We start from the raw sequence: 11,940 nt of genomic DNA, 5'->3' as shown, positions 1-11,940 counted from the left end.
TACTATTTAGACAGTTATGATTTACGTGCGACTTTTGCATATTGCAGTGGTGCCAGAAAGGCGAATGTGTACCTCATGAGCAAGCTCATCCTGTCAATGGCAGTTGGGGTGAGTGGTCCGAGTGGAGTGAATGTTCGAGAGCTTGTGGTGGCGGCGTGTCTACACAGAAACGGGAGTGCAACAATCCGGTTCCGGCAAATGGGGGTCTCTTCTGCATTGGTGAAAGGAAAAGGTACACACACAATTACTTGGAATGACTTTCTAGATTATATGTCTCAATAATATTTGCAGGTATAAAATATGCAATCATGAACCGTGTCCATTGGGAGAAGTGAGTTTTCGTGCAAAACAATGTTCCAAGTATGACAATGTGTGCTATCAGGGAGCAACCTACAAATGGTTACCATTTTTCGATAAAAGTAAGTTACTAAGATGCAGAAAAATCCATACTCCCTTTTCCGCAATGGATAAATACTTAATTTGGGACTTCCAGAAAATCCCTGCAAATTGTTATGTACAGATGTCGACGATACGATCATAGCGAACTGGGGAGAAGTGGTGAAAGATGGGACGCCCTGCCGCGTTGGCACCAACGATATGTGCATCGATGGAATTTGCAAGGTGAGACTGTTGTAGTGTCTTTCTTGTTGAACCAATTAAAACGCTACACTGAAATATTGTTTTAGAAAGTTGGATGTGATTGGGCTGTAGATTCTGATGTGCAAGAAGATCAGTGCGGAGTGTGCGGAGGCAATAATGATCAATGTAAGTCTGTGAAGGTAAGTAAATATTGCAAACGATAATAAATAATTGATGTATTACAATTGCCAAGAAATGTTTCAGGAACAATTTGAGGAAAGTTTAAATGTAACCGATGGCTACGTGGACGTAGTCACTATTCCTGCTAAGGCCCGCCATATTATGATAAAAGAATCAAGAAATTCTCATAATTTCCTCGCCATATCCCGGGCGAATAGCAGCTATTTTTACCTAAATGGTGATGGCCTTATATCAATGCCAGGAGAATTTAATATCGCAGGCACAGAGAGCTTATATGATCGGATAGACGAACAGGAGAGCATCAAAATACCTCAACCAATTGAAGATGCTATAACGGTGCATGTGAGTTTCATATTTATTTTATTTGATAATATTTGTTTTAATTTTCTTCTACATTTTATTTTATTTTTTTTGTCTGATTTTCTTTAATTTTTTTTTTTATTTTACCGGTGAAATCTACCAAGATATTATTTGGCTTTATTTTTTATTTTTACTTTTTTTAGTTTTTTTTTTGTATCTTCTTCATAGTGTTTTTCGAAGTATTACAAGGTGGCGCAAAATTAATCATCAATTTCGGTTTAAAATAACTGTTGTCGGTTTGTATACTGCGGGTGTCTGATTTACTAGGGGCAAATATGATTGACGTACGACGCCATTTGCACAAATTATAAATCGGATAGAGTGATTAATTTTGCGCCACCTTGCATATCGTGTAAAGTTCGTATTTGCGGTTTTGAGCGTCTAATCCACTTCTTTAAAAAAGTTATAATATATGTACTTTATATTTATTTATTTTGACTAAAACAGTTTTTCTAGTTTTACTACACATTTTTTTCATAACGCACTTACACATGCAAGTGCATGTCCCCATGTGTTCATCGCAATAAATGAAAGTTTATCAATTGCCAGATAATAGTTCGCGGCGACGTACTGAATGCTGCAAGTATTCACTATGAATTTACTTTGCCTGCACTTAATAACACCAAAGGGAAAAAGTACTTTTGGAAGTTGGGTGACTGGACACAGTGCACCAGCAGCTGTGGCGGAGGAGTCCAATATCGGATAGCAAACTGCTATGAAGACGGTGAATGTAAGTAAAATACTGTTTCATGAGAGTGGCTTTGTTTGAATTTTTATACAATTCTGTTAAGTGACAAACGCTGGCGAGTTGTGTTGGACTTTTGCACAGAACAAACGACCAAAGCGACGCATACGAGCTTGTAATAGACACCAATGTCCAGAACACTGGTGGGCGGGTCCGTGGCAATACTGTCCAGTTACCTGCAAATGGTCAGAGGGAGTGTTGCCCGTGAGGCGGCGCACAGTCATGTGTCTCGATGAAAACGAAGTTGTGGTCCAAGACGACCGCTGCAATGATGCGCTTAAACCACCCGACATAGAACCCTGTAGTCATAATTTGCCTACATGTAAGGTAAGCGAGAAAATGGATAATTTTATTTTGCGAGTGCAAAACCTCTAAATCATTTGTTAAAAGGAAAATTCGTTTCCTTCTTCCAAACAAATGAAATGCTCAGATGATGTAATGTAGTTATTTATGCTGGTTTCTATTGATCAAACAATTGTACATATATTATATTTTTAATAAATCGCTGTAATCTTAGTCAATAAGAACATTGTACTTAAATAATAGTGAAGCTAAGCCTACGCTGCAATACTTTGCACAGAATCAAAATAGTATAAATTCCCATATATGTGTATGTATATTTATACGTGTATGTATATTAAAGACATAAATTATTCCTACAATTTACAATTTATTCTTACTCTTACAATTGTTAGACTATATTTGTGTATGTACATTTTTCGGAAGCTTAGAGTTAAAACGAGTTCACTCCATTTTGTAAAGGGTCTTTCAGCTGCCACACCATTAAAAATCTTTTCAGCATGACACATCTAGATGTTTGTTGTTTTAAAATGAAGTGAGCACGACTACTGGTAGAATCCGCCAAACAGTCGATTCATAAATGCTTAATTGCTGAGAACGTCGAGATATCCTTGTTGAAAGTTGTTCAGCAACACTTTGCGCTGCAGCAACACTATTCGCTTTAGAACGTGCAGGTCTGCCAGCCCTTTTTCTATCCTCCACAGAACCAGTTTCTTGAATTTTTTCACCAACCTTTGAATGGCCGACTCATTCAAATTTGTCATTCACACAAATTTTACGTTATGTTGTGCTTAAAGAGCGACCATTTTCAAATAAGATTCAATAATTTGAACGCTTTGTTTTATCGTGTAAAATATTACATCTGTCTACTTAACGAATTTGAAAGATGCCATAAATAAAAGGTACCCTCGAGGAATTATTCACTACTCACATCTAGGCGCCACTTTTGAAAGACCCTCTATCAAAAATAATACATCGTTTGCATTGAAATATATTTCACAACTTCGCTTCTTTAAAAAGTGATTGAGCCTTGTGGCTCAGAAACTCTAGGGAAGGAGGCAGGCTCAGGATACAAATTTGCGGTCCATGGCGCACAAGTAATATATAGGACAGTTCAAAAATAAAAATATATGCATATGTAAAGGGTTTTCAATAACAGGTGTTATTTATCTCTATCGAGAGATGATTAACGATTTTTTATGGCCGAATTGGATGATATCGATCTGGACAACGTTTATTTACAACAAGACGGGGGGACGTAGCGCCGAAGCACAAGCAACGAAACCATTGATCTTTTACGGGAAAAGTTTCCGGCCGTGTTATCTCTCGAATAGGTGATCACAATTGGCCACCGAGACCCTGTGATTTAAAATCTTGTGACTTTTTTCTTTGGGGCCACGTGTAAGAACAGGTCTACGCCAACAGCCCATGGTCGATTCAAGACCTCAAAGATGGAAATCGTGAGGCTATCGAGGACATAGGGCAGTCACTTTGCAATTCGGTTATGGAAAATTTCATGAAAAGGATATTGTCCTGTAAGCGTAGTCGTGGTGGTCATTTGCCTGATGTTATTTTCCACTATTAACGGCATACCTTGCTCTTTATAATGAAATAAACATCCGATCATTTATATTAAAAAATAGTATTTTTCTTAGAATATCAAAATAACACCTCTTATTTGAAAACCCTATATATATCTCTTCATATACATATATCATTGGAGCGTCATCCTTTTTAGTTGTTGGGCCAAGCTTCTCCGTGGATTTACGACGCACATTGCTATCTAGTATCGGGTGTTTTTTTTGCTGCATGAGAACTGTCGATATCGATAACTATGGTTTGACAGCTGAGAATTTGAGCAAACTGTGTTGACATTTCTGTTCAGTAAGGCTTGTCAAGTCACCATGGATCGTTTAATGCTTTAATGCCTTTTAATGCTACCAAATTATAAATTGTGGAAATTTACTTTAAAACAAATAAATCTGTTTGCGAAGTCAGTAAAGCCAAGTCGACACCGAAATGTCGATTCTTCGTCGTTCCCAACTTGTTGGCCTTTGCTCATCGACTAAGCGGAAAATTTTATAAGGATCTTGGCTTATATATATATATATATATATAATTGACGCTTAACCCCTTTATTAGGTGTTTAGCCAAGCTACTCCTACTATTTCTGGTGCGCGTCTTGAGGTTTTTCCACAAATCTAGCGACCTACAGCTTTAAGCCGACTCCGAACGGCAAATATTTTTTATGACGAGCTTTTTCATGGCAGAAATATACTCGGAGGTTTGTCATAATCCGTCGAAGGTCGACTCCTTTAAAAAAACGGCTTTCGTGCCTATTAAATACAGCCAGAATTGAACCCAAATGAACATCGTTTGCGTCGTAGTTTTGCTGATAGGGCTTATTTAGATTTGTAATTTAGATTTATTGGAAAATGTAAAGTAGTGAATTGGATCGATTGGACTGATCGAATGGACTGTGTAACTCGTAACCGCGGCGAACGTATGCCGGAAATCACATTTAAAAAATAAATATCATGAAATTATCTACCAGATTATAATAAGAAAAATTCATTCCAACAATATTTCTGGTTTGTATTATCATTTCAAGTTCTCAAGCTCTTAAAAAGCACCCGATATATCTGCATAACTCAGAGGTTAATAGGCTTTATTTCAGTTCAAGAAGTTAGGAAAAACTACTGATTTTCTAGTTTTTAGCAATGACAAATTTGGGAAGAAATGAACTTAACATCACTTCACACTAAGCTAACGGTATGTGTTTCAGTTATAATAATTATTTACGTTTGTGTGGTAATTTTGTAATGTAAGTATGTTTGTATGTAAGTATGTATAGTAATTGTATTGTTAATTATCTAATTGTTAATAAAACTCCACATCACATGCGGGAGCAATGCTTTGGGAAGCGTTCGCATTGATGTGCCCACCACTAAAATCGTGTGTTGTCCGGCATTTTGATAAAATGCGCAATTTTGTCTTTGGTCACTTTGTAATTGTGCATCCAGCGGCTACCTTTCCGTAGAGAGCCATCTATGCCATCTTTCCATACGCCTTGTGGTAAGTAAACTATCGGTTAAAATAATGGATTAACAACATTTGGAATAAATTTAAAGAAATATTATTAATAATACCTTCCCGTTCCTCCGAATTATTTTCCAAAATCGGTGCTACTATCAATTCTTCGCCCACTGAAAATTCATCGTTAACAACTAAACAAGCCGGATCATGAGGATCTAACATCCAAAGGGGTCGTACTAATGGCAGACCTTCGTTCATTGACTCGCTTAAATATTTTTTTAATATAGGTATTACAATTTTCTGTCGTATAGCCATTAACTCTTTAGCGTGGTCGGTTATGTAATCACTTTTATATTCAGACGGTAGATGACTAAATTGCATAGACGGCATAAAGGTCATCAATTGCATCCAGCGTAAGAAAAGGTTCTGTTCGGCAAGTTCCGGCTGACCTAACGAGTAAAAAGATACCATCTTTTTCAGTGTCCGGTTAACGTAATAGTCGCCTCCAATAGCGCCTGGTAGCACGAAGGGATACCCATTGACACCATAGTTTAAAACAATCGTCAGCAATTCGCGTAATCCCTCCCAGGAAGAATTTATCGGAGGAGTACTTAGGAAAGCGGGTGGTTTTGGCACAACACTTGCGCTGGAGACACCAATAAAACCAACACTTTCCATGCTGCTAGTGAAGATTTTTGAATACATATCGGGGTTATTAAGAGTCATTCGGCATTGATAGTAATGCGGTAAATTGTAGCCCGTGCCCAGGTCTAGATAAAAACTGTCCACTTGATAGTCCTCCTTCAACTTTTCCAGCCGCTCCCTTAACCATGGTATAGAAGCATTGTTCGTAATGTCCAATACGCCGGCACTTGATGAGCTTTTGTAGCGTGTAAGGGCCGGAATGCTGCGCTCCGAATGTCGTTCGTAGATGAGTAATTTGTTTTTGACGGCATCTTTGAAGTTTGGGCTATCCGTGCTGATGAATGGTTGTATTGTGAAAACAACTTTGAAGCCTCGCCGGTGCAGTACTTCAATGGTGTCTTTTAGAGTGGGAAAGCGCTCTTGATCAACAATGAAATCACCGATGTTTTTCTGCCAAAATTCATTTACTAAAATATGTCCTAATCTCATGAAACCCATTGCGATTACATCTTCCGAGTAGTTGTATATGGTTGTTTCGTTTATCGATGCCACCTCGCTTTGGAACGGTATTTTCCAGACTGGCTCCTCTATTAACGTATGTAAGGTGTAAATATCAGACTCTTTCAGCCCATCCCACAGGCTCTGTTGGGTCATAAGCATATGAAGGCTGCGCATGTCTTCGGTAGTGCAAATTTTATACGACAGCTCTGGATACTCTGTTAGGTGGTTGACGAATGTGAAATTATCGTTGCGTGCTCGTAGACAAAATCTATTCTCCGTTTGGTTGACAGAAATGTGCAATGGGGTATGATCGTCGACCTGCATTGCCACACCGATTGAATTGATGAAATAGCGTTTTACCCCGTTGCCAAACTGATGAACTTTTGCGTCACCACTACCAAATGGTGCATAATCAAAGTTTGCCGAACTTAGGGACCATTCCATGCCCTTGGTAAAACCACCGCCAAACCAAAGCCCGTTATCCCGCTTCAACTCATAGCAATCCGTTGGATAAATGCCCGAACCAAGTGCTTGCCACTGTATATTATAGCAACGGAATACATTCATGTTTTGAAAACTCATGTACAGTCGAGCTATGCCGTTCCATTCTAGACAAACGCTGCCATCATTTTTCCGCTGGTCTTCCAGGCAATAAAATGGGATGCTGTCCGAACCAATGGAGATACCCAACTTTCCTTTTATCATTTCCTTGTCTTCGTGACTTAAAATACTGAAAGTACGGTCCAGTGAACTGAATTTGATTTTTTCAAAATACGACCGCGTTAAGATCTCTCGATGATACGTGATGTAAGCATATCCAATCTACAAAGAAGTGCAGGTAAATTAAAATATATTAAGCAAGATGAGAGCTGTCTTCGACCATGCCGAAGGCTTAATAACTTTCACGAATAAGAGAATATACAATAACTCTATTTAGACTAACAAACTCGAATTTTCCAAAATATTTCCTATTACCAAGAATATGTTATGTCTATAGCCTGATAAATCCAACAGCTTCGGATGGACATTATCACTTGACTTAGCCCTTTGTCCAGACTATTTAATTACATATTGAAATTTAAATTTGGAAAAGGTGAGACAAGAAGTACAGAAAGAATAGTAACTCCCAAATACCTCAGGCTAAAAATATCCGCCAGTTTGAGAGAACGAATTTTACTCATATCAAAAGCGGAACACTCACAGAGAAAATGCTCAGTACTATTCGGCTCCTCTAAGCAAGACGGGTCCTTAATGATTCCAATGGTGGTCATGACCACCATGGGTTATGTCCAGTAATAATACCGATCATCAACCGAACGGTACCAAGTTCTAGAAGAAAGTTCGACCGTTTTCTGTTCGGGCTTGTTAAAAAACACTTTGCAGTTCTACAGCGTTCTAGACCGGATCATTGCTTTTTATATAACTTACATACATAGTCGCTGATCCAATTCATGATTCCTGTAAACCAATTTCCGATTATTGGCTCTAGCTCCTGTGAGGAAACCGCTGATCCGCAGTTGGCCAATTCATCGGCAATTTTCTCATTATTTAGTACTCACAGGCTGATATATGCGAATATCGCTTGTTCAAGATATTACAGACATCGCTAAAATTTATTTCAATAAAAGAAATTGGACACCCCGCGTCATTTTTTACTCGTAACCTATTATCAAAATGGTGAGTGAGAAGGTTCGAAAATATCGTTATTTGGCAATATGGCGATTTGAATTGGCCAACAAGGCCATGCGACTTGACGAAATTCGAAGATAAAATTGAGTCAAATGCGTTGCCAAACTGTCGGGAAAAATATTAGCGAATGAACCAATACGAATACTCCGTGTTACAATAAATACAGCAGGTATCTTCAAATAAACCCTGCGAATCTTTTCATATTTCAAAAATATGAGGCCTTCATGGGACACTCTTTAAAAAATTATACCGAGACAAACACGTATTGTTTATAACGGTACACTCTTACCAGGAAGACGATGATAAAAAATAGTATCGTGACGAAAATCTTGATTTTGTAGTCCTTAGTTTCTCGTTTCTTTTTCCGTATCATTTGGGGGAATGCCTTGAATAATAAAGATAATTATTTAGTTGATGCGTATTTTGAAAACATAAACTAAAATAAAGAGACTTTAGCAACTACTTACATTCATTTTTTCTCGCAGTAAACTCGCTAATGAATTGATGCTTGTTATCGATGCCTGGTTGCTAGCCAAGCTGTGGGTATCGAAGTCACTGGCAATCATCTCTTTGCTATTGAGGCGTAGTGCGGGTAGAGGTGCAATCGAGGCCCGGCGACGACTTCGAAATGGATCACTGCATTGAAGATGTATTGCTTAGTAACGTGAATTCAACGATACATTCAGAAATACAGATTTATAAAATTAATTATAAAAAATTTAAGAACAGGAAGGCCTTTTGCTTTTAAAACTTTGTGTAAAGTATTTAAAACTGATATTTTACATTCCTTGTTGTTCACAACGGTTGAGTTTGGTTTATAATTCTACTGCCTCGGATTAAAATTCTGTGCGAGCTGATAGGTAAAGGTACCGGGGGGAAATTGTAATAGAAATTTGAAAGCTTTTCAAATTATTTTATTTTCATCGTTTCTGCGGACTATTTCATAACAATAACAAGTGTATGTATATATTTATTATATTTACCTCTATGCGATAGTAGAAAGGATGTCCTAAAGCATTCGTCATGCTAAGCAAAAGGGGATTATTCCATAAGAATATTCGGCGTTAACAAAATCAACCTAAAACAGGAAACCAAAAAATGGATCCAAATAAAAACCGGGGAATACTGGAACGGCGCAAATGGCTCCAAATCACTCCAAAAAGTTCCTAAATTTTAATAGCAACAGAGTAAAATCTGCTCTAACCCTATATAAAAAGGGCCTTAGATTACTCTGTGGAGTACTTACAGGCCACTTTGCCTGCAATACACATTTCGATACAATAGGACTATCTAGCACATGTTTATGCAGGTTCTGCTTTGATGTAGAGGAGTTCATGGAACACTTGCTCACAAATTGTGAAGTATCAAGCCAGAGGAGACACAGAATCCTGTGCTTGTACCTACATACTAGAGTATGCAGACTTGAAAATGCTTCCTCCTAAAGAGCTGGTTCGATTCCTCGCAATACTAAATAATTACAATTAAGCATTTACGGGCGCACAATAGATCAATCTGGTCGCTGTGCATAAAGGCCTTAGTTTAATTCTTTTATAACAAAAACCTGAAAAAATCTAATTGCCAACCAAACCTGATCCATCGACTCTTCCATTTGGAATTCAATAACTGAATCTGTCGAGGCTGTGATCGGTAAGAGTAACTAGAAAGGGGTAATACACTATTACTTTATTTCCCTATTATGAATGAGATTATGATTTAACTCTGCATATCGCCATTTCCACAGAAATGTCAACCGAAGCCAAAAAATTCAAAATCTATTAAATTATGTTGTTTTAACATATTTTTACAGGGAATCTATCAAATGTAACTAATGTAAACAAATTTTACATTTGTACATACCACATTTTGAAATATTCGAAAGCAAAGTCGAACCAGTGCAAAAGTTCTGTTTTAAACATTTCTGTTGCATGTTTTGTTTTGATTAATGATCTTGATGAGGAATATTATGCCGTGATATTTGCTTTTTTAAATCTCGGTTTATAAAGAAGAGAATGTAAGAAAAATGTAAAAGGAACGATGCGATTGCCAATTACGGTAAATTTTTTCTTTGATTTACCGTATAACTCGATGTCGCGTGCGACATTGAAAAAGAACATTTGTTATCAGTGAGTCGAAGGTATTTGTACAATTTGCATCAAATATTAGTAGCAAATAGATATTTTTATTGCTAATTAAATAAACAAAACTTTGCTGGAAAATAATCAGCGCTTTGCTCTTTTTATATTACTTATTTAAAGCTTGTAGCGTGCGACATCGTAAGTGTAAAATGTACAGATTCAAAATAAATTTTCTTCGAAAATATCTTTATTAGTATATGTAAATACAAAATATAAAATTTTTGAATGTAGATGAGTAAAATCGGCGGCGAGAAAAATAAGGCGAACTGTAAACGGTGGAGAGAAAGGTTAAAGGATGATGAAACAAAATTACAAAACTATAAATTAAGAAACAAGGAAAGAATGCGGAAAGCTAGACAGACGAGGAGAGCACTAACTGAAGGCAAAGAAGATATAATTCAAGAAAAAAGGAAATATAATCGCATACGACAACGAGAGAGGCGCCAAAAACTCTTAGAAAATGGAATGTCATATGCACGTCAAAGCCAAAACGCATCTTACGAATGTAGACAAACCTTGACGAAAGCTGTTAAAAAAGTGGAGAAAGGGATACCAAAAGACATGCACAGAAGGCTAAAAGTTCTTGAAGTCCTGGTAAAAAAATATAAGCAGTTTGAAGAAGAAAGGAAAAACGTTAACCAATCCAGCAGAACCGTGGCAGAAAGCCTAATTAATGCCATCAATGCTTTTTATCAGAATGATAATATTAGTATGCAAGCTTCGGGAAAGAAAGACACTTATAATGGTGTTGAAGGCAAATTAGTAGCTAAGCGCTTTATGTTAATGACGGTGTCTGAATCATATGAGTTGTTTAAAAAAAAATTTTCCAGTAGAGGTAGGCAAATCAACTTTTTTTAAAATGCGACCTCGCCATGTCCAGTTAGTGAATAAAATGCCGCACAATATGTGTGTTTGCATGTATCATGCAAATTTCGGCTTTCTTTTGGAAAGCTGCTCGAAAAGTATTCCATCTTTTCCCAGAGATTTTGAAACATTTCTTAAAGCAGTTTGCTGCGATATTCAGAATGAATATTGAATGCAAGTAACTGTAAGAAGTGCCGAACAGTATATAGTATATAAGATTAATATAATATACTTATTTTTGTTTTTCTTAATTGAAGATATTTTGTTAAGTTTATAACTTTGGTTGTGAAAATAAATATATTGAATATATTAAAAATCATTTATAATCATCTTTTGCATGTCTAATTACATAAAAAGTAAAAAAATAAACATAAAAAGTATGATGGAACAAAATGTCGCATGCGACATGTCGCGTGCGACAGTGATTAAAATTAAATAAAAAATAAACTACTTAATATTTTCGAATAAAATAAAAAACATTATTAAGATACATCAATGCATAACATTTAAAAATTAGTCGCATTAATATATTTCTTCAGGTTTCGCTGAAAAAAGTGTTTGACTTTTTTGCTTCGAAAGCGACTTCTGTTTTTGTCGCATGCGAATGGCTTGATTTTTTGTAATTATCTTGAAAACGAACAATTTCCCAAAATCAAGCTTAACACCAATCATAGTGCTAATCAAGTGCTATAGCTTTCGCCTTTTGTCAAAATAAAATAATGTTTTGGTATATGTTTTTTTTCACTTTGAATGCGTACGAATGTCGCATTCGACATTGGAGAAATGCCCATATCTGTCTCTCTAATGTCTACCATTAATTCTCATTTTGTACAGTCTGTGTCAGAAAAAAAGAACCGCGATTATTCATGAAGTATAAAAGATATA

At 36.6% G+C, this 11,940-nt stretch overlaps 2 protein-coding genes across 14 annotated transcripts in view; one reads left to right on the top strand and one right to left on the bottom strand.

Annotated features, from left to right (window-relative positions):
• Positions 1 to 2,691, top strand: part of LOC128856830 (A disintegrin and metalloproteinase with thrombospondin motifs 12) — a 30,301-nt gene extending 27,610 nt beyond the window's left edge. For all 3 annotated transcript variants that reach the window (XM_054092193.1, XM_054092194.1, XM_054092195.1), the window contains exons 12-18: positions 48 to 232; positions 292 to 419; positions 494 to 621; positions 687 to 779; positions 844 to 1,122; positions 1,690 to 1,870; positions 1,932 to 2,691. In XM_054092193.1, the coding sequence (XP_053948168.1) occupies positions 48 to 232; positions 292 to 419; positions 494 to 621; positions 687 to 779; positions 844 to 1,122; positions 1,690 to 1,870; positions 1,932 to 2,260 (1,323 nt within the window). In that variant the 3' untranslated portion in view covers positions 2,261 to 2,691. The remainder of the gene's footprint in view (positions 1 to 47; positions 233 to 291; positions 420 to 493; positions 622 to 686; positions 780 to 843; positions 1,123 to 1,689; positions 1,871 to 1,931) is intronic.
• Positions 2,692 to 4,824: 2,133 nt separating this feature from the next.
• The window catches only part of LOC128856831 (myogenesis-regulating glycosidase), a 44,171-nt gene continuing 37,055 nt past the window's right edge, over positions 4,825 to 11,940 (bottom strand). For all 11 annotated transcript variants that reach the window (XM_054092196.1, XM_054092197.1, XM_054092198.1 and 8 more), the window contains 4 exons: positions 8,524 to 8,692; positions 8,346 to 8,441; positions 5,335 to 7,189; positions 4,825 to 5,269 (listed from right to left, as the gene is read on the bottom strand). In XM_054092196.1, coding sequence (XP_053948171.1) covers positions 5,133 to 5,269; positions 5,335 to 7,189; positions 8,346 to 8,441; positions 8,524 to 8,692 — 2,257 coding nt within the window. In that variant the 3' untranslated portion in view covers positions 4,825 to 5,132. The remainder of the gene's footprint in view (positions 5,270 to 5,334; positions 7,190 to 8,345; positions 8,442 to 8,523; positions 8,693 to 11,940) is intronic.

Source organism: Anastrepha ludens, chromosome 3 (genome assembly GCF_028408465.1).
Source record: "Anastrepha ludens isolate Willacy chromosome 3, idAnaLude1.1, whole genome shotgun sequence".
NCBI classification, from domain to species: domain Eukaryota; kingdom Metazoa; phylum Arthropoda; class Insecta; order Diptera; family Tephritidae; genus Anastrepha; species Anastrepha ludens.
Note: the sequence above shows the minus strand (reverse complement) of the source record. Positions and strands in the feature narration are given on the sequence as shown.